We start from the raw sequence: 23,462 nt of genomic DNA on the forward strand, positions 1-23,462 counted from the left end.
AAATTTAGTTACCAAACAAATTATTTTGACCTGTCGTGTATGTAAGGTCTTTTATTTCAGTAGAGTCAATATGTACTTAGCTTATGAGAGGAAGCCATTTTATTACCAGGAACATTTTTATCAAAAATTTTTATTAAATAAATAAGAAACCCGATAAATTTGCAAACATTTATTTTTTTAAAATATAATTTATACTCTAATACATATACTTAGAACAACGTTTTATATATTAATTATTAAACAATATTTGCATATTTAATATAAAATGGGTAAATATTCTGTATATTGTTAAGTTAGTAAAATTATAATTAAACACATTTTATTAAATTGAATCTTAATTATAATCAGAAAAAATTAATTATTAATTTAGAAAATTTTATTTAATAATTCATCGATGTATAAAATTTAAAATTAATAATTTTTTTTTAAATTTTTTATTTAGTTAAAAATATATTTTATAATATTTTAATTTAAAAAAATATATAATCTTTAATTATTTTTATTACCAATACTGTATTTAATTTTTCATTTTGTCTTTAATTAAAATTTTAAAGAAAAATTATATAAAATGCGCAGTATAAAATTAGATTTCTTTTTCTTTAAAAAATGTAATTTAAAACTATAAAAATAATTCTGAATATTTGACTTTTAAAAGTGTCATGCTCATTTTTCGAAAAAGAATATATATATATATTATATATATATATTATATATATTTAATTTAGTCACGAACCCACGCTATCTCTTAGTTATCAGCTCACCTCTTTAGGATCTAGCAAAATCTAGTCTATCATTTTCAGCTTTCATTTTTATCAATATAAATATTCACGAAAAAAAAATGAGATAGAGGAATAAATTCACAGAAAAGAAAGTTATTAAGGATATAAATCTGAATTTATCGCAAGATATCTATCGTTTTTCGAATAAATAATATAAAATTCGATATAAAATATAATGAAAAATTTATTATTTAGTAATATTTTTAGAAGGGTAAACATGTCGTTAGATAGATAGAAATCATTTAAATTTAAATATTATAATTAATATTTTCGATTAAAAAATTTTAATTGCGTATATTAATTATATAATTATAGTTATTACGTTAACAACAATAGCATTGCAATAGTAGAATAATAATGATCGGATGACAATAGTGATGATAAAATTCATTAGCATTAATTAATAGACATATATTCATAATCATTTGTAATAGGGTCTTCATTGTGATTCTAACGGTGAGATTATGGTTATGTTACTGAACACTGTATGCATTTTTATATTTACATGAAGTCATTAAATATTCACTTCTACATAATTTTAATTTTTTATAATTGAGTTCGATTAGATAACGAATTTAATCCATTAATATGGAATGATAATTATTTTATCTTATCGTAAGAGCATTATCACACAACGAAGGAGATAATCTTCATCGGCTGAATCTTCTCCAATGGACATTTTGGCTACGTAATCCAAATTTAATTAGAGATAAGAATTCGTTTTAGGAGAAATATTATTATTAAGTTACTTTAATAAAGTTTGAAAGTGGAAATTTTCTCTTTTATAATTATTAATAATACGTTCTATTATATAATAATAAGAATTGCCCATAAACGGACGGTTAGGAAGAGGTAAGCGAAAATCTAAATAATTCTTCTTACTAAATACAAGTCAGATAATAAGAGTGAACAGTGCGAGGTCGTTCAATACATGAATATTTCAACATGTTTGTTGTCTTTATCGGCAACATCTGGCGTCCAATGCATAGCATCTCTAGAGAATCTACAGACACAAGTCTATCCTTATTGTGTTAGATAAATATCTCCAGAGATGGTTTATGCATTATCCACCATATGACATTTAAGCGAGTTTGTTGAATTTCCCTAGATATTGTCTTAAAGATTGATTTAATAAACCGCAAGTTGAAGTATTGTTCACAATTTTCAGATTCGTTTCTTAGATTTATTCATTTAAATAATCATTTTCAAATATTTAAGCAAATTCCTTATACCGTAAACGATACATTTAGTACGTCTGTTATATAACATTAATAGTTCTTAATTTGTAATTTAAATATTTGTAATATTTTATACAATATCCTCGTGCGAAGTAATAAATCTTTTCTTCTCTTACCTTTATATATATATTTTTAAAACATTAATATGTGGAGAATACTGAATCAATGAGATTGTTAATGTTAAATCTAAATAAATCTATAGTAAGATCGGATTTATTAGCTGAATCCGTTAATGTAAATATAGTTAATAATCTCATTAATTTCCGATTTGGAGTATTTTGCATGAAGACCATTACATTGATGGATCTATATAATGGATGACTGTGTTAATGAGGATAATAATGAACAATCATGTTTTATCGGATTCTGAATTTACAACTCATGAATCATTGTATAAGCTATCGTTTAATTATTTATATTTACCTACGGTTAGTTAATTAAATAATATATCAATACTTTTTAAAATGCTTAACTGTTTTATGCTTAGTTTAATTTGAAATAATTTTCTTTTTAGTCCAACAACGTTGCCAATTATTAAATACGTGATATTTAAATTATTAAATGGTTCTGGAGTGGTTTTATTTGGGTCAAACATTTTGGCAATGCATCGACAAAATTATAAAATAACTTAAAAGTTTCAACAATTTTCTAAGTATTAAATTCATTAAAATCTGAAACGAATCTAAAATATATTAGAAATTATTTTTAAACTTTAAAAAAATTTTAAATATATTTTTTTAAATTATAAAAATAGAGTATCTATAATAGAAGATTGTGAGAAACGTTTTATAGCTATAAAATATTTTTATATTTTGTAAAGGAAATTCTTTTATTTTCATGTAAATCAAAGAGGTTATTACTATATTAGCAATGAAAGAGAGATGAGTTTAAGATCCTGAAATTAATTTTCGCTCTTTAATTTATAGCTTTTTCGCAGGATTACAATGTTGCACGTCCTGTTGACGATATCGTGACTGGGAGTGATTTACGGCACGCGCTTTCCTCGACCACCAGCTACAGTTGCAGATGACAAGATTAGGACAGAAACCATGGAAACGCCACGACACCATGGACAATATTACACTAGGGAACATAGCAGAAATGACTTTAATAAACGGCTCCTAAACTTCGAACAGGTAACTAACTATTTTATACAACAAAATATTTATTATTTAAATAAATAAGGAACTTTAAAATTATATTCCACATTTTACAATTTTAATTGCTACTAAAATGTATGGCACATTTAATTCCTAATAAGCAAAAATGAAGAAGAATAATTTTAAGTATTTAATTTATGTATTTGAAGTAATATTATGCAAAGTAAAATTTTAAAATGCATAATATAAGAAATGTCTTGTGTAATTAATTGTTCGAAGAAACAATATTAGATTATTATCTTAAGAGAATTTGAAAAAAAATTCAAAATCTCTAGAGATATGAATCGGAATATTTTCGAAAAAATATGCTGTTGAACCCTTGTTTAAATAACAAAATACGATAACAGATGGCAGTAAACGACAGATGTGATATTTATATTTATACCAAAATATAATATTTATAAGAAGATTTTGAATGGTTCTGGAATTTTACAGTTCACTCAAACAATTGTTCAAGTTTTCTGTTATGTAAATTTTGCCAGAAATGCGATCGATAGAGAGCAGCTCAATATTCAATCCAGGAATGGGATGGCGGTCAACGAATGCTGGTAATAGGCAATCACAGGAAACATTGGCACTTGGGATTAGAGACTAACGGATATCTATTACTCCTTGTTGTTCTCGCTCTGCCACCTCCGGCAGAGGGTTCAAAGAAGTGGACTGTAAGATCTATCCTTCTTTTTTCTGTCTTTATCTGGGAATTGAGAAATTCGATTTGCTTCGTTCACGTTCCACAACAAAAGTGCCTAAGAAAGAGGGGAACGAAAAAAGTATCAAAAAGAACAAAAAAAAAAAAAAACTAGCAGTAAATGAAGCCGTATCCTCTAACTGGGCTCCGTTGCTTTCCCCCATCACAGCTTACCTCTACTTGGAGATTTTTCTAAGTGATAATTGTTTTAGCTTGTCGCTCGTTCTGCACTCTGATCACGTGCTTCTTCTTTTCCTTTTCGGATGTCGGATATAGAAGCCAGAGGGAGGGTTGCAAGCATCCAAACTGTTTACAGGAAGTAAAGGTAACCATAGCCTTGTATTTCCAAACACTTTCTAAGTTGTTAGCTAACGATGAGGAAATTCTTCTGAAGCACATCATTTCATTCGACAATGGACTAAGTGTTTCTAATTGTTTCGAAACTCTTCCATCAAGCTAACATGCTGCAGTTAGTGATGTTTTGTCGATGTCTGGCTTCCGCTAAACTTTTCTCCAGCTTTATCATTGATTTTCTTTGGCGTTTGTTTTTATTCTTTCTATTCGTTCTACTAAACCGTTCTCTCTTTTGTTTTCTTTTCGTTTTATACTTTGGTTTTTCTTTCTCTTATAAAAAGTTAGTTCAAAAAATTTCGATGATTCAATATGTAGTTAAGTTAAAACGTTCCATAATCAATTAGAATTAGATCCATCAAACTTCAGAAAGCTTAATTAATTATTTAGAATCTTTATATTCGAAGTTTTCCATTTACTTTGAAAAGCAAATATTTTTAAAATTTACATACAAATTAAATTTTCTTTCACTAGATAATTCATGGTTATTTTATGAAAGCAAATCATGAGATTTAAGTACCATATATTCTTTATTCAGTGCACTTTGTAAATTCTATTTATAACATAATGCTGCGGGAGAATTTTTTCAAAGAAAATCCTCTCATTTATTTCAAGTAAAGATAACAAATTCAACGTCAAGTATATTTACTGTTATTTTTAAAATAATGTGATACTTAAATGTGATGATTATATAAAATAGTTTCGAATATCAGTCTGTATTTAAAGTCGTGCAAGAAATCTATAGAAGAGAGGCTACAAAATAATTTATGGCAAGAGTTTATTTCGCTATATTTTCTAAAACTGGTGTTATCGAAGTACATTTGTAAAGAAACTTCTTAATGAAATGTTTACTTTTCTCCGGATACACTTTACGAAATTAATCAAGATTGTAAAGATTATAAACATTCTTTAGGTTTATATATATGACAAAATGTAGTTTAAATCGTATCACAACTTCCTCGAAATCTCTCGCGTGGCTCCGAGATTCATTTTCAATTAAGTGATGGGCATTTAGGTCATCTTCTTGCAATTTTTCATCAGTAGTAAACGTTTTCAGTCACCCTACGACTATCCGGAAGCTTTTTGTCAATTGTGGTTTTTCAGGAAATTGAACCATTCTGTCTTTTGTTCTCTTAACCGTAGAATATCTTTTGGTTTTCAATCTTGATTTCTTTATCTTTCATAATGTGCATCACCGTAACAGCGTAAAAGGAATACTAGAGATAGGCTTAAATTATCTGGAAGCTTCTGAGTGCTTTGCAACATCAACTTTATGACATCTATTTGTAGCATCTATACAGTTTTATTCGCCTCGTACCTCCACTTCATTTTTTATTTTATAAATTGTACATGTCGAAAGTTTTTCTTAATCCTACTACTATTATTACAAATTAATATGTTTACGTGTAGCAAAGTCGTTTTTATTAAATTATAATTTATTATCGCTATAACTCAGAAAATTATATTCAGGTTAAGGAATATCATAAATAAAAAATGAAATAAAAAAAGTAATTTAGTGTTATAATATTCACATTTTAATGTTGAAGAAACAATTTTCATTTTAGCAAAGAAAAAAAAAAACAAACAGAAACACTTAAAAATTAAAGTGTTATTAGTGAAATTTAAACAAAGCGATTTACTTTTTATACAGACGATGTTTATTTAATTTTTTTATTTAATAAAATAATTCATATTAATGATGAAAGAATTTTCAATTAAAATGCATTTTTATTCAAATAATTTAAATAAGGATTAACGAGTATTAAACGGAATTAAAACGAATTGTTTCCTGTAAACTATTACATTTTGCAACGAATGGAGAAGATCCATTTGTAACCTTATAATGTTTATAAACATTTCAATAAATAACAAAGCAAGAAAGCGATATATCGTCATTTCATTTATATTATATAACAGAAGGACAAGTCTATTATTAACTGAATAAAAAATTCAAAAGAAATTGTTCCATAGTCACGTGTAAATATGTCTGGCAACTTTCCAAAATCCATCAGAGGAAACTATATCCGGCAAGTGGCAAAAGCACATTTTTGTACGCAATTCTCGTCTTCCATTTCTTTCCATCAACAGGCCATATACAGTCGGTAGAAAGTATGCGCTTTCGTCTTTCCTCTCATACTTCAAATTCTGACATTGATTGAAGTCATCAGAAAGCTATAAAACAAACACTAGAAAGTCAAAGAGAAACCAATCAATGGGTTTCCAGAAATGGAACAGATTTATGATGAAATTCTTTTTTATCACTACTACAGTACTTCTATATATATATATATATACACACGTCGCATATTTTTTGAATGCGAGATTTAGGTTTATTGGTCGATATTGAAAGGAGTATGCCTTCGCTCCTTTACTTAAAAATCTTTTTCGAAGTCCCCGTTACAATCAGTAAATAAAGATATTTAAATTCTCTATAGCAATAATTCTCTATATGCATTCAAGTTTCTAGGTATAAGAAAATAGTCTCCAAGACTACACATCTTTCTACTCGCTAAAATTCATATTAGTTATAAATCACTAACTTTTAAGCTTTAAAAACTATGACTAAAACATTAACTTTTTATTATAGATTTAATTAATCGTATAGAAATTTCAGAATATAATTATAATAATTTTTGATGTAATCATTAATTAAGTCATAATCTTAAAAAATTTTAGTTAAATAACAGTATGAGGTGATAACATTCCTTGCTATTATATATACAAGGAGCTATTCATAAATGACCTCCACAATGCAAGGGAGGGAGGGGGTTTGAACTTCAATGGACGTCCGTTTTAGTTCATTAAATTTTATACAGTTTATTATTACATTTTATTATTTATAAAGTGGTAAAGATTTTGGGGATGGTTGAGTTTGTTGGACGTCCGAAGAGGGGGTGGGGATTACGGAAACTTCGACAAACTGGGACAATGGGGAAAGGGGGAGTAAAAATTTCTAAAAAAAAATGTGGACGTAATTTATGGACATCCCCAAGAGTAAGGTGCTTTAACGTTATTTTCTATTCAGAACTCTGAATTTTAAAGAGTATTAAACTTTATTTAATAAGAATGTGTACATAAAAACTTCCTATTACCGGTGAGGTTATTACAAACTTGTTATGATTAGTTTTCTAATAATAACATGTCTAGCACTTTCATAAGATATCTGCCGGATTCATGTTACACGGCATCTGTAACCGGACACCGATATTCTTGATTAGTTTCCTCATGTTACATGATTGTTTCTATTTCAACGAGATCTTTGCTTTATTTCTTGATGCAGGAGGAAAAAGAGAAATCTGACGAAACGATTCGAAGAGGAAACCAGTCGTAAAATTCGACTTACACGCCATTAGCGTCCTACAATTGTTGTTTTCCTGAACAAATGCTGACATCCACACGATTTTTCACAATCTTGGCAAATTATGACTGTTCGCTTGACTAATAGGTTTTGCGTAATTGTCTAATTGTCGTGAAATTTCTGTGAAATATGTGTAATCCGCGGAAATATTAATTTCTCAAGCCAACAATTGTTAATCTCTGTTTATGTCTATTTAGAAATGTTCTGAAGTTGTAAATTCTGCTTTTAATGTGCATTCGCAATGTTATCTTTGTTTAAATTCTTATCGAAATATATACATTAGTTTATTTCACCATTTAAATATATTAAATTTCGTCTTTCTTCATTTCGTCAATAAATAATCGAGTTAAACATATTTTTTTTTATATATTAAAAATATTTATCATTAATTTTTAATTTGTAAATGATTGTTAAACTTAATTACTATTAGAAATTCTATCTGATTTTAACAAGCGATTAGGGTGTTCGAGAGAGCTTGTTATTAGTCATTATAATTATAATCTGAAGAGAAATTTGAAAGATATCGTAAGCATTATCATTTAAAAGAGTATAAAGTTTTAATGAGTGCAATTTGATTCCTGGAAGTGTCGCTTGATATTCCAAAATTATCAAAATAGCATGAATATCTTTACGAATAACTGATTAACTACGTTATAATCTTTTATTCCTTTAATAAACAATTTATCCAAGACTTTACGCAAACTTTTACTTATAAATTATTATTAATAGTTATTTTAAAGTATATCTACTATTTAAAATTTATTATCTAAGTATGTACAGTCGAACATCCGTTAACGGCTACTTATAAACAGTGGTCATTTTTTCAGGAACTTTTTAATAATAATAATAATAATAATGCATACGAAGTAACCTCCAAACAATGACCATTTTTTGAAGTATTCACCAGTGGCCATTGTTCACAAGTTTGATTATATTTAGATAAAGATGCGATAAGATAATATTGGCAAATTCTTTTATATTAAAATAATTTATTAAGACGTAGAGATGGTTTTTTTTTAGAATTTACTGAATAAAAATTAATTAAAAGATTATTTTAAAGCACTTAAAATAAATTCTCAAAGTTACATTAACATAATTTCTTAAAAATATAGATCTGATTCATTATGCGATATTTATTATTCGTGTTTAAAAAAATTTATTGTAATTATAATTTTAAATTTTAATAAACAACTTTAATTATAAAATAAAGTTATCTAATAATTAAAAATATATTAAAAATAATTTTAAGATTATATTTTAAAGCATGAATAATTTATTCGGGTTTCCATTCATTAAGCTAAGGAAATATTAATAATAATAAAATTCACCTTTTTTGATAACTAAATAACATAATATATTAAATTTCAATTGTCATTCATCTTACTTACTTTTATTTTCTTTTCGATTTTAAATCTTTTTCTAAATCAAAAGAGAAATGTATTAATCAAAAATTATAGTCTAATGGAAACGTATGTGTAAACAAACATTGCATTAACTAAAGCTAAATTAAACAGAATGTTTATAAAAATGTATCTTATTTCACAATTTAAAGGTTGAGTAAATTTTTATTATAATTAAATACTGTGTATTGTTAAAGAAAAAAAAATATATATATATATATTTTAAATGTTTATTTTAAAATAGAGAGTATTAAATTACAAATATAGGCTTTTAAAATGAACTTTTTAACTAGTAAATTTACTAAGATGTTAAATATTAGGTTATAAGTTAGCATTATATATGATAACGATACATAGTCTAATCTTTCTGCTATTTTTCAAATATATTTTACTTGTACGATGGCAGAAAGAAAACAGTTTCTCATAAAAATAAATTTCCTCTAACAAATTAATTATGTTTATTTTTTGTATTTTCTTCTTATTTTATCGACTCAGAGTAAAAAAAAACAAAAACAAATTATAGTTTATTTCTCCCTCCAAATTTTTAAATTTATTTTTTAATATACTTAAATTAGCTTGTAATTTTGAAACGGGATCTGAAAAATAACTTATTAGGCTAGGAAAAAACATTTAAATTTTACTTTAAAAAAATCAATATTAGTAATTTAATGTTTCATTTCCAGGAAACCGCCAGGATCGTATCGAAAACAGTTTAATTAATTTTATAAATTAAAGAAATTTTGCAAAATTTTACTAAAATTTTTCATACTTGCTTATCATTATAGATAAGTTTTGTTCTTTAAAAATAGATTTTTCTTTTCTACACATATTATATTCTTATTTTAAATTTTAGAAAATAAAATTTATATTTTCATTTTACATAAGATTTGTATTCATTACAATTGTTAAATAATTTTTAAAAATTTAAATATTAATGACATGACCGTTTTATGTTCTATATTTACTATTCGTGTGCAAAATAAATTGACAAATTTAAATTTTTAATTAAATTTTGTCCTCTATGTCTTCTTATAAGCTTCTTTAATTCATAGATTTTATTTTACTTATTTTGTATTTACTATAATTCGAGAACTTCGTATGGGGATAGAGCAGGGATAGAGCGGGCATTTTAGTATTTGCCATTAAAAAAAAAAAAGTGAAGTTTAGAGAATGTTTCATCATTAATAATAAATAGTGTTAAAGATTTTAATTTTATATTAGTAAAAATGACTATAATTTATAGGGGTAAGAACCACTAGAGAACCGTAATTTTTCTCTAGAACTGGGGAAAATTCCCACTCTGGATGGTTCTCGCTATAACTAATTTTACTGTTAAAGCAAGAAATCTTCATTTGAAAGAGATGTCACTTTAAGTATTTTTAAAATAGTGTAATAAATAAATAGTTGTTATGTAAACGTTTCATTAATTATACTGTATTCATTAGTTGACAGCTTAATAGTGTAGGTCTATTTCTTAAAAGTAATCATTCATTTTCATTGTTGAGGAACATTTTTGGATGAAGTATGTTCTTCGTTGCTTACATCTTTTAGTTTTCTTAACCATAAAAGTGTTGCTAATTGAATATCACTTGCACATTTAATTAAATTAAGCCTTCTTTATTTGTTATTAGAATCCTCGTATCACTAGATTTGTCTTAGGTTGAGATTTGTAATTAAAATATTTAATTATCTGTGAATAATAACTGATAATATTTTCTATCAAATAAAATGAATGTTATTAAATAAATAATTACTAATTTCTCTACATAAAAATAGAAACATTATATTTATGATTTTATGTTGAAAAATAAATTTTGTGATACATTACATCATAGGTATATATCTTTTGGATTTTTCGAACCATTTTTAGATAATATGTAACCGAATAATAAATGTAATTATATTAATGAAATATATTTATATTGTAGCAATGGTCATACATTATGCATGTTCATATGTGTGGCATAGCATTATATATAAATAAATTCAAAAGAGATATCATATTTTCTCCTTTAATAATACGCATTTAAGGCTATAAATTATTAAATTCTCCGGTAGTTATGCTTTTAACATTATTTTCTATTTGTACACTTAGTTTAATTACTGATATTTATTTGTATCTGAAACCAATGCAAAAACAATTCAACAATATTAATTGTGATGCTACATCCACAATTTGCGTAATGAGAACGTAGGTAGAATTGATATAAATTTTGTATCATTCTTGAATATTGATTATTCATTCGCATTCAGCTTGAATAAATCTTAACGGTTAGCTTTTATTTTAGTTTAAGCTGATTTTATATAAAGAAGAAGAAATAATCTTCCTCTCTCTTTTTCCATGTGTTTGAATATGCGTAGGTCGTCTGAAAAATTCAAGGAATCGATGCATTTCGGTGAGAATTGGATAGTGAATTTTAGAATAAGTAAGAATTTAAAGTCAGAAAACGTTTTAATTATTAACAAAATAAAATGTAATTTAATAGAATTATTATATCGAAATTTTAATGTGTAATTAAAAACAATTTTTTTTAATAGAAAATAAAATGATAAATACGATAAGGGGCGTTATAAAATAAGAAATAAATGTCGAATACGACATTTAATGAATAAATATAGCAGAAAATTTAAGAGTTAATTAGAATTATAATGCTACTTAAAAATTGCAATTAATGAAATTTTTAAGTAGCATATAATCCTTATTAACTCAAATTCTCTGTTAATATTATAATCCTAATTAAGTAGCAAATAGTATAACATTTTAGTGTTTTGAAAAGTTTTCAAATTATTATTATTATATGCTCAATTTTAATTATTAATCTTATTAAAACATTGAGAATTAAAAGGAAAAGCAGTATTTCATTTAGCACCTAAGAGATTGTATGAGAATAATTTCATTTCTTGCTTCTGTTATCTGTGCATGAATTTATATTTTATACAATAAATAAATAAGTTTAATTAATTTTTTAATATATATTTGATAAAATTATTAAATTTCAAAGGTCTATATTTGTTTACTCCCATATAAATTAATTAATAAGTTTTAGATATACATAAAAATTGGTATTTAAAGTTGTAATTTTTTTAAAGAAACAAAATGTGTGACAGAATTTCTTTATTAAGTTAATTATTCTGTAAAAAATATCGCTTTAAAATAAATATATTAGTTAATTAATATTCCATTTTGAAAGATTATGTATAAATTTAAAATAAATTTACGAGCTTTCTCGATTATTATATTTTCCTGTAAACAGTATCACATTGCAATTCATACTTCCGATAATTAAATATTATGTTACTTGTACACTTGTTTAGCATCTCAATAGAACGAATGTTACGTTTCGTTTCAGAACGTCATAACAAGAAATTATTTATAAAGCATCAGGAATTTAGTAAGAAATTTTATTATTTGTAGTAACATTACGCCATTCTAATGTATATACTAAACTATAAAAAGGTATAAGACTATGCAATCTTAATATTTTAAATGTATTGTTTAATGATTTGTTGACAATTTTTATATATTTCATCACTTACATATATTATTTTTTATGTAATTAGGAGTTTTGTACCTCTTTCGTCTTTTATTTACTTAAGTTTATTTAATTAAGTACTCGTTAATTATATAACAATAACATCATTGCAGTTGCTCCTTAAAAGTCTTTAATAAATTTTAAATTATATATAATCGAATTTTAAACTATTTTATATTTGAACATGCATTAAATGTCTAATTGTGTTTCATTCTATAAATATAATTATTTTTGTCTACTAAATTTTATCGCCTAAAAGCAAAATTATATTTGACGTAAGAAATATAAAAGCCTTTAGAGTACTTTTTGCATATCTCGATGACTTTAAATTTGGTTTTAATAGAGATGTGCCAGGTTAAATTTATATATCAAGAGTGCAAGAAATATGTAAAAAGCATTTCTGGTCTGCAGTAACTTTGCTCTTGACGATGAAATTATAACATAGCAGAAGAAATTTATATCATATCCCAGTCATATTCGAAACTTTAATAGAAGATGAAGTAAAAAGGAATTATATAGTTAATAATATTTAAAATGATTACATAAAAATTATTTTTTTGAATATTGGAAAAGTAATGTTTAAACAACTTTTGAAATGAAACAAATTTTAGAATTTTTGATAGAGCCTTTTGTATTTCATTACAGTATAAATTTATCATTTCCTTCTCCTAAGCAGTTATAAGTGATATTATTTTAAACTTAAAGATATAAAAAACATGATAAATTCTGTTTTTGTAGCCTCTAATTTAATTAATTGAAATAATGCACTTTCCTAGTTTATGAATATAAGATTTTTTCGCCAGTGATACGTGTTAATTAAGTAATAAATTAAGAAATTAATTAAAATTAACTGAGATAACTTTTTAATTTTATAAATTTTTTGAGTTATTAAAATATTACGAAGAAATAATTAGTTGAAAGTCTTACAGTTCAAAATAGTTTTTTTAAGATGCATAATCTAAAGCATCAAGACCTATTCAAGGATCTATCTAATCTGACGAAAGGAAGAGAATGAGGGACGAGGAAAAGAATAAGAAAGAGGAAATTAAAAGATGCATTTAATTAAAAATAGTTATAAGAAATTATTAAATTTTAAATATTCTTAAATAACTTAGAGATCACGGAACCATTAAATTCTTCTTGCCTATTTCTGAACTAGCAAAGATTAATTTTTAAACGAGCGCTTATTTATTGCGACATCTGCAATGCCAAGCTGCAATTTTAATCGTATTTTAATTTCAAAATAAGTTTTCTATATCTGGTCTCGATTATCATCTATCTAATTTCCTTCTAGAGATTAACGAAGGACAGACGGACCGACAGCGTGCAATAGATATAAGTTCCTTAGTTGCGTAATAAATACATTAATTTGTTTTTTTTGTAACGATATTTAGCCTATAAGCTTAATCGAATAATTGCAACTAAATTAATTAATAATTTCGTTTTATTTAAAATGGTACAGATCCGGATTTTATAGGATATAATGAAATGTACATAAAATCTAATGCCAAAAGATTACGCTTCAAAATAAAAACCATTGTATTCTACAGTCTTTATCCATCTTGATACCAATTCTTGAATTTTGCAGTTAAATCATTCCTTGAATTTTGAGGCAAAAACTCCTTGATTCCGTTTTTAAAATTCACAAGTTTTTCAAATTGTTTCCCATGCAGAAAGTGTACCATGGACCGGACCGGGAAAAGTAATAATATGATGGTGCTAAGTCTGAGCTTAATGGTGGATGTGGCATCAACTCCATTCTGTCCATTTCCTGAATTTTTGCTTTTGTTAAACGTGCAACACATGGAGGAGCATTTGTTCTATTGAAGCATCCATATTCGATTGACTAAAGTTGGGTATTTTTGGATTAGAGCTACATGCATTCGCTCTAATTGGGCACAATAAAATTTTCTTAATGTCTCTATCATCAGAAACCAACTCCCAGTGGAGTGAACCCTCAAAATTTCATTTTTTGACAGTTGTGGCAGGTATCTAGGATCTTCCATTCACTTCTCATGTCAGGATTACGAAAATATATTCATCAGAATCTGACAATCTTTGAAGAAACACTGATCATTAGGATTTCTTAGCAATTAATGTGGCGCTGAGCTTGTGAAGGTGTCAAATCATGAGGTATAACACATCAGATTCTACTAACCTTACTAAGCTTATGAAAGTAATGATCAACACTGGATTGTGATATTCTGGGTTCGTTAGATGGTGTTGAGGTGCTTCTTCTTGGATTGAAAAGAACAGATTAGTTTATAGCTTTAGAAGCCACTATTGTAGGGCTTCCAGACCGAGAATAATCTTTCAGTCTTTCCAGTTTTGAAACGTTTATATCAGCAGTATTTTCGAAGACAACACCTAAACTCTCCACTGTACAAATTTCCTTTGCTGTAACTGTCTTATTAAAAGCATTTTTTAAGAAAAATTGTAGATGACAAATTTTTCATCAATTTTCAAGTTAAATGGTAGCTTTGAAAGATAACTCAATGGGAAAGCTGAGATCAAAACGTAATGTTCAGTAGATAAATAACTAAACAATATTCAAATTATGATACAGGAACTCACGAGCGAGTCGTAATTGACTAATAAGTGTTGCCATTACAAAACCACAACTTAAGGCTCACCCTTTCTATTGTAAATATTGTAACCACATTTCAAAACAGATTTAAGTTCCTTAATTCCATAACAAATACATTAATCTGTGTTTTCTTCTAGTTCACGGATAGTAAAGAATAACAACATCGTCTATATTTTAAAAATTAAAGAAAAATTTAATTATACAGATTTATAATTATATTTTAAATATAATTTAATGGGTAAAGTATGTTAATAAAGTATATAACAGAAATGAAAAAACTGTACTTTAACGTATTTATTTTTTACTGTGGCCCATTTTTATACCTTGTGGTCATCTTTACCCAAAAGAAATGATCGATCGCTGATCTTTGATCATAATATTTAATGTTTACGAAAAACTTATAAATTATAATATCAAACATTTTGTTGCAAATAATAAAATATTGTAAATAAAGATTTCGATTCTTCAAATATAAAAGTAATTAGCAATTATTTATTGTAAGATTATCACAATGCCGGGTTGCAATTTTTAATCATATTTTTAAAATATATGCTCTCGATTTTAGTGTCTTGCCCCTGTATATCATACTTTTCCTGTTAACAATAGAGTCATGCCAGTCATTTATCTAACTCCGTTCCGGAGAAAATTTTTGAATTGAAATCATGTAACTTCCGGTCCAAACCGGAAGTTTTCGGACATAGTTAATTAAGGCGCCCTGCCTCTAAGCTTTCCATGCTTTCCATATCTAGTCTCGACTTTAATGTATCTAACTCCGTTTTCGCCAGACAGACAGCAGTGGGAATTTATATGTCGGCAATTTGAAAATTACATCCCAATATTTTTTTACTTTCGCTAAAAATTAAAAACGAATGTAAAATTATTATCGGTTTTAATTTCAAAAATAATATATAAAATTTCAAATGTAACTTTCTCTATTGATCATAAATAATAAACAAATAAGTAGCAAAAAATCCAAGACGAATATACTATTAAAAAGTTCTCTAGTAGAGGAAAAACACCTCTAAAAATGTCAAAGAAGCATATCTATAACTTGTGTTTTTCACACATCTCAAGAAAAAAGTCAAACGACAGAGTCAATCTTTGTTTTGAGGCCCTCTTGGCCTCACTATGTAAAATTTATTAAAATAATCTCTTTGGCGGTGACACAGTACAGAAATATATCAAGTAGTAAAAAAGTCCAGGACGAACTATCCAAAACTACCAGAAAAATTCATTGACTTTATTTTCTTGGTGTATAAAAAGGACAAATTATAAAGCCACACTTTAAATTTTTAAAGTGTTTCTTCTATCCTACAAAAAAATTTAATAGTATATTCGTCCTTGGTGTTTTACCAATTGATATATTTTTACACTATGCTACTGCCAAAGGGATGATTTTAACAAGTTTTACATACTGAGGCCGAAAAGTGCCTCAAAATACAGGTTGACTCCGTCGTTTGACTTTGTTCCTGATGTATGTAAAAAAGATATGGACACTTCTTTTGTATTTTTAGTTTCTTTTATTCTAGGAAACTTTTTAATAAGTAATAATAAAACGAAATTATTTATTTATTTATAATAATAAATAAGCAAATCACTTTATATATAAAACTTGTTCAAGAGAATAATTTATTGACAATAAGAAAATGTATTTAATATTATTTTAAATTAATAATAAAACTATAAAAGAAATATGTTTACTCTCATGTTAATCTAACTTAATAAATCTTATAATAATATATAACATATTAAATATTAACTAAAATTGATTTATGTGTTAAATTATTTAATTTATCAAATTACAGGAAGAATCAAAATTTTATTATCCATTAAAATATTAATTAATCATTATATTTATCATATTTTAATTATATATTTATTTATGCCCCAAAAATTAATTATTAAAATATGCCACACTTTAGATGAAGAATTAATTTGGTCGAAATAAATTATAGCCCATATTTATGATCGACATTGGATTAGAAGTTACAACTAAATCAAGAATTTTAATTTAGCCTTCCCGAGTATAAAACCATAAAAATATTTAAGTTAATATAATTTTATTCAGTAAAAAATTCAATATTCTATTAAATTAGACGTATTATTTATTATTAATTTTGCAGGAAGACTTCTCACATTTCAGAAATATGAGAAAGACAAATGCAAAATTTCAAATTTAATTAAAGCATTTTGTTTTCTTTTAAATTTTATATTTACATTTATATTATAACTTTCTACTTTCTATCAGTTTCTTTACTTTTAAACAATTTTTTTTCCTGTTGGAATCTACTTACTCCAAGTTTTACATAATTTTAAATAAAAACAAGTTATATCATAGTAGACCCAAAGGAATATTATTATCGGTAGCCATGTCTGTTGCACTGCAGTCGACCAGAGGGGAGAGGAAAAGGAGATAAAAGCAATCGATCTCGGATTCTCTTGATGATACATTGGAGCATTCTTTTCTCAATTAAACACTTTTCACTTCTTATTCTTTTCGTTAAAAATATATAAAATTTGCTGTTAAGGTAAATGTAAAAATTATATTAAATTTTTCTCCCCCCTCTTCTTCTATAAACGAAATCAGGAAACTTTCAACACAGTTCTACATTACAAAAATAATATTTTTACCCTCTAACCGATATATCGTTTCCTCTTATTTCCAGATGCGCCTCTTCCCAGCAACACACTTTATTGCATAATTTCCAATTTCTACCTTCTCCGATAAATATAAAATATTCTATATTCGTAAAAAATTTTATCGTTGGAGAGTATATGTATGCCATATTTCACCTTTATAACTCTTTTATATTTGGTTAGCAAATTATGTGAGATTTTGTCCTATAAAAATAAAAAAGAATTACTTACTATTATTATCAATTCTTTCTTTTTATTTTTAATTAGCATATTTTTATGCGAAATTTTAACTCTGTCCTTTCGCTGAATTTTTCTAGACGTTTTTACGATCGTTCAATCTGTCGCGAGAAATCTTATATTGAGAAGAAAAGTTATAATTCTTAAAAGGAAAAAAATATATATATATATTAAATTAATAAATTTTAGATAAGTTGTATTTTTATTCACGAAAATTTAAATTATTTTCTTATTTTAATATTTATTTGTGATTAATTTTTAACTTTATGGCTTTACCAACTGATCAATATCATTTGCTGTATATAGGCCTACACACTATATATAGTAGCTCGTTTCCGATAATAGACTTTATAAAAATGTAAAAATTCCATTCTGACTTTATATATTAGAAAGAATAATTAAAAAAATGTGTTTATTGGAATGATATTTCTACAGATAAATGTAACTAAAACCTATAAATAACAAGTATATCGGTAAGAATGATAAGTATTGCAATAAATCTCTAGACAAACATTTCTTTTATTTATATATTCGTTTTATTAAGCTTCAAATAGAAAAAATATATATATTAGCAGAAAAAAAGAAACTAAAAATAAAAATAGAAAATTTATACTCCTTAAGAACTTTTAACTTTTTCCGCTGTTTTCTAATTTAAATATCTTTTAAATAGCATTAATGATCCAATTTGAAATAAAAGTTGATACATCTAATTGGATCAAATTTATCCAGTTTTAATACATTAAAAAAATTAAAATCTCTCTTAAAATTTTTGTTTCAATTTCAAAAAAGATTATTTTTTTCCATTAATTAATATTTCTTTTAAAGTAACATAATAATCCAATTTATTTATTATTCTTGTTTTCCATTCTGTAAAGAAGAAATAAATTTATTAAAATGGGTAGAGTACAATACTATTTGTAATTTTATCCTTTTCTGAACAAAGCTTTCGGAAAATGTAAAGAATAATTGCAATTACAGAACACGTTATTGAGGTATAATCCCAGTTTAATATCATTATCATATTGAAAAATTACTTTTTTGTGTTTACTTCTTAAAGACTTTTATAACTTATTTTCATTTTTTAGTTATTAATTATAAGTTTAGTTAATTTGAATGTTTTTTTTTACATTTTTCAAATATTACGTAATTAAAAAATTGTAAAAAATAATAATTTTAGAAATGAACTAAGTCGTATTTAAAAAATAATTTATTACAGTTATTTTTATACTTTGTATTATTTAAGAATCAAATCATAGGGCCGAACGGTTGAGGCAGTGTTTTTCAACTTTTTCTAATAGTGGCACCTTAACTTTATAAATTTTTCTTGTGGCACCCCTACTTTAGAAATGTAAATCTAATGCGCTTTTCGTACTTTTGGTAATATACGTAAGAGGCGTTAAGGCTCAGCACTATGTTTCGCGGGACCCCAAAAATCTATCTGTAGCATCTTAGTGTGCCACTTGACCTCAGTTGAAAATCACTATGTAGTGATCTCAGCCTTCTCATGTGAGAGGATCAGAAAACTCCAAGAATTTATGAAGATGATCCGTCCCAGATATGTCTGGTCCCTTTCCCTCACTAACTGACTGTCCCACTGTGTACCTGGAGAACCCACGAAAGATCATCTCAGTGCCCACAGGGTGGAATGAGCAAAAAGGAAGTTTGAAGACATAAAAAAAAATTATAGAAAAATAATAATATTTCTCTTTCATATTTTCTTTTCTTTTTTTATAACTTAGAAGAATTTTATGAAGATATTTAAACTTACCATAAATCTTTATTAAAAGCATCGACGATACTCAAAGTAACAATTCTTCAAGTTAATGATCCTTTTTATTCAATTTAATGAATTATTCATAACATTAGCATAATTATTCTTATAGTCATAAATTTAGTATTTATTGAAACGATCAATTATATTCAGTTAATCGTAAATTTTAAAAATGTGAAAATTGTCAGCCCGCTTCAATTAACGATGGGATTTTTACAATAAAGAACTCGTCGCTTCGTATGGACGTGCGATTTGCAGAAAGGAATTTTTGAATATAAAAAATTTTATATAAGATGTAATTAGTAAGGAACTTTATTATTTGTAACATAAATTTTGTAAATGAAGATAAGAGTTTACTTTCTTATTAGTGTTGATGATACAGATCAATAAGCAAAATTTTCTGTTGAAAAAAAAACCAGGCAAATGTAGCCACTTTAAATGCAAACTTTTACCTCCACGAGAAGACATACTTATTGAAATGAAGTCGAAGATTTCTTTTATTCTTCAATATAGAATGGCTGCGCAAGCAGTTCTTGAAAATTTAATATTCACCGAAAGTAGTGGATGAGAGTTCATTGCAATATTCAACCATTATCTAGTACAATTGACTCGATCGATCGAACATTATACATGCCAAGGTATCCATTGTCTTTCCTACTATCATTGCCAGATTAAACGTGACGCGTTAAGTAGGGTGTCTGGCGTAGCTTCAACCCCACAATTTATGTTATTAGTGGAAAAAGTCCAAAGTTAAGTGGACCGAACACGCTGGAAACCAAAGAAAAATCACCATTCCTTCGGGCGTACATTATTAACTGTCTTTTTCTTGACATCTGTCAATTGTCCCGAGCGAAAACCTGAATAACTTTCTAATAAGGTTATAAATTCTTCAAATAACAAAGTGGAAATTATTTATCTTAAGAATATTGTAGAAAAAAAATTTCTTTTAAAATGTTCCATGTTACTTTTTTATTCTGTAATGAATGTTAAAATGGGAAAAGAAAATGAATAAATGTATGTTTTTATTAAAATACATTTTTTAACATCATATTTACATTTTACATCTGGTTGTTATTTTTAGAGTTGCTGTATGGTAATGTTTCTTTTCACCGAAATAAATGCAAATTATTTTACATTATTTCTTTTTCTTCCCCCTCTTTTTTTGACAGAAATTCATGAAAGTTGAGAAAATGGAAATTTTTAGAAAAAATTTATTTATATATATTTTTTAAGATTAGAAAGCAAAAGTAAATATCAAATTTTAGTGATATCAAATTCTTGTATATTATGTTTTAAAAATAAATCAAATATTTTTAACCGAAAATAAGAATTCAATTGATTTTTTTTTCTTCTTTTTAATGGTATTTATTTCAACATGTCAAAAAAAGTTTGAAAAATAAAATAAATATTAAAAGGTTGAATTATTTGATTTTTTTAAGATTAAATTTTTTAAAATATATTTTAAGTTTTAATAATTTTATTTTTTTGTAATTAAAACTTAATAGTTAATTCGTTGTTAATTATTTATCCAGTTTAAAAAACGAATTTTGTATAACGATTTAATCATTTATTTTCATAAATACAAACAAAATACTTTACTTTTTTTTTAAATTTGTAAAATGGAATTTTCTTTTTGTATCATTTAATATAAAGAAACTTATCGAGTGTGATATGACTAGAAAAAACATAAAATATTGGTCGGTGAATTCGATAGCAGAATACAATCTGTATTCAACACGTCTTTAATAATATCAATAAACGGATTAAAGGATCAGAACCATTCAAAATTCAATATGTACAGCTTTAAAAAGTTACCCAGAATACAACATCTGTGGACACTACAATATGCATGGCTTCTTCGGGTGAAGGCTAGACGCGAAAATCACAACTTCCCATCCAGAGAAAACGTCATTGCCGCTTTTTTTAAATTTTTTTTTTAAATAACAAAGTGCACGATATGCCGACATATACAATCGCTGTTACTTCCATTCGGTAACAGAATTTCCAAGAGCGAAATAATTTCTCTCAGTTTTCCAATACACTTGTCACTTGTATTTGTGATGTTCAACAAAATTGTTTCTTGCAAATCGGCGATGCCGCTGTGATGAACATTTTTCCTATCATTGGCACCGTGATTGCTAGTGTCGTTATCCACACTTTTGACCAAGGAATAAACACTCGAACTCCTGCCGTCAAGTCCCTTGTCATGTCTAGAAAATTAAAAAGTAATCTACTATAAATTAATAATAAAATTGGTGTATTTTTTTCTCTTGTTTAAATTTACAAATTTATTTAATATCGGAATTTAAAAAAAAAAATGTTAGAAAACAAAAATGAAAATTGTATAAATTTTTTAGACACTTCAAAATTTGATTTGTGTGTGTAACGTTATTAAAATTTAATGTTTCAAGAAGAAATGTGCAATAATTTTATGGACACACATAAATTTAATGTATTGTCAGAATAATTTTCTTTGAGATGTCGGAAAAATGACTAGAAAACTAAACGCATCAATATATTTATAAAGCAATCGTTAGAGATAAACATTATTCTTGAAATAATAAAATAATGTTATAACAATGTACAGCGACTTTGATCATTTCCATTAAAGGACTTAAACTCATAATTCTAACTTTAAATAATGTTTCTTTATCATATTTTTATAGTTTTTTCAACCCGTTTTCGGCCTTCAAACTAGGCCACTACTAGAAATAAATTTCGAACCAGTAAAAAGGGACTTAATTGTTGAGGTACTGTTTTTAAGATTTTTATGAAGTAAAATTAAAAGAAAAAAATGTTATAAACATAATTAGCTTGGTTTAAATCAACGATAAGCTTAAACAATTAGTTATTCCTTTATAATTAAATTTATATTAATACGTAATAAATATTTAAATTGTTTTAATAAATAAATGTGTTAATATTGCTTCGATTATGGTTTAAAAAAATTTAAGGTTTTTTTTAAATGAGTCTATAATTGTTATATGCAACATTATATTTTTATATATATTTAAACAAATATAATAAAACAAAAATAAAATATTAAAAGGTGTATAAAAATTTAATTTAAAATTATTTTCATAAATAAATTGATTATTATTTTTAATATCGCAAATTAGAAAATACTGAAAACATTAGTTTTAATTTCGACAAATTTGTTTTTCGCTGAAGTAATACATTTCTTTAGTGAATTAATTCAAAGCTATTTATAAGAGAAAGTATCATTTATTTCTGGCGAACGTATTTCCGATGAGATTTTTCAGAATCGGATAATATATTACTTGTTTTCTTACCCTAAACTACTATTGTAGACTTAGACATTCATCACTCTAAGTAAGGAAAGTACTTTGTATCCGTGGCAAATTATTTTTTAAAGATCATCATTTAAATTCGGACAACAATTGAATGTTTCGTTCCAATCTGCGAGCTTCATTAAGCAACAATAAAGCATTCATGAGATAAAACCCACAAAGCATACAACATATCCTGTTTGTATTAAAAGAGCTAGAGCTATCCAACATTTTTCTTTCTGGTCTTCCAAGGACCAACTTCCATCTTGCCAATAGAGTTAACGAGACGTGGAATGCCTAACGAAGCCTGACCGATAGTATCATATCAGTTGTTTGCTCCAAATAATCTTAGATCCAGGGCATCGGATCAGATCTAGCTGCTTCTAATGCATCGCTTTCTTTTCTTTTTCTATATTCCTTTTCGGTTAAAAAA

At 25.9% G+C, this 23,462-nt stretch overlaps 1 protein-coding gene and 1 long non-coding RNA gene across 2 annotated transcripts in view; one reads left to right on the forward strand and one right to left on the reverse strand.

Moving 5' to 3' along the window:
* Positions 1-1,141: 1,141 nt before the first annotated feature.
* The window catches only part of LOC136985137 (uncharacterized), a 28,345-nt gene continuing 6,024 nt past the window's right edge, over positions 1,142-23,462 (forward strand). Inside the window, exons 1-2 of the long non-coding RNA XR_010882288.1 lie at positions 1,142-1,235; positions 2,944-3,153. This is a non-coding gene — a long non-coding RNA (uncharacterized lncRNA). The remainder of the gene's footprint in view (positions 1,236-2,943; positions 3,154-23,462) is intronic.
* Positions 21,406-23,462, reverse strand: part of LOC136985136 (uncharacterized) — an 86,121-nt gene continuing 84,064 nt past the window's right edge. Inside the window, exon 5 of the mRNA XM_067282336.1 lies at positions 21,406-21,949. Coding sequence (XP_067138437.1) covers positions 21,804-21,949 — 146 coding nt within the window. The 3' untranslated portion in view covers positions 21,406-21,803. The remainder of the gene's footprint in view (positions 21,950-23,462) is intronic.

Source organism: Centruroides vittatus, unplaced genomic scaffold (assembly GCF_030686945.1).
Source record: "Centruroides vittatus isolate TY-2023 unplaced genomic scaffold, ASM3068694v2 contig_954, whole genome shotgun sequence".
Taxonomy (NCBI): Eukaryota; Metazoa; Arthropoda; class Arachnida; order Scorpiones; family Buthidae; genus Centruroides; species Centruroides vittatus.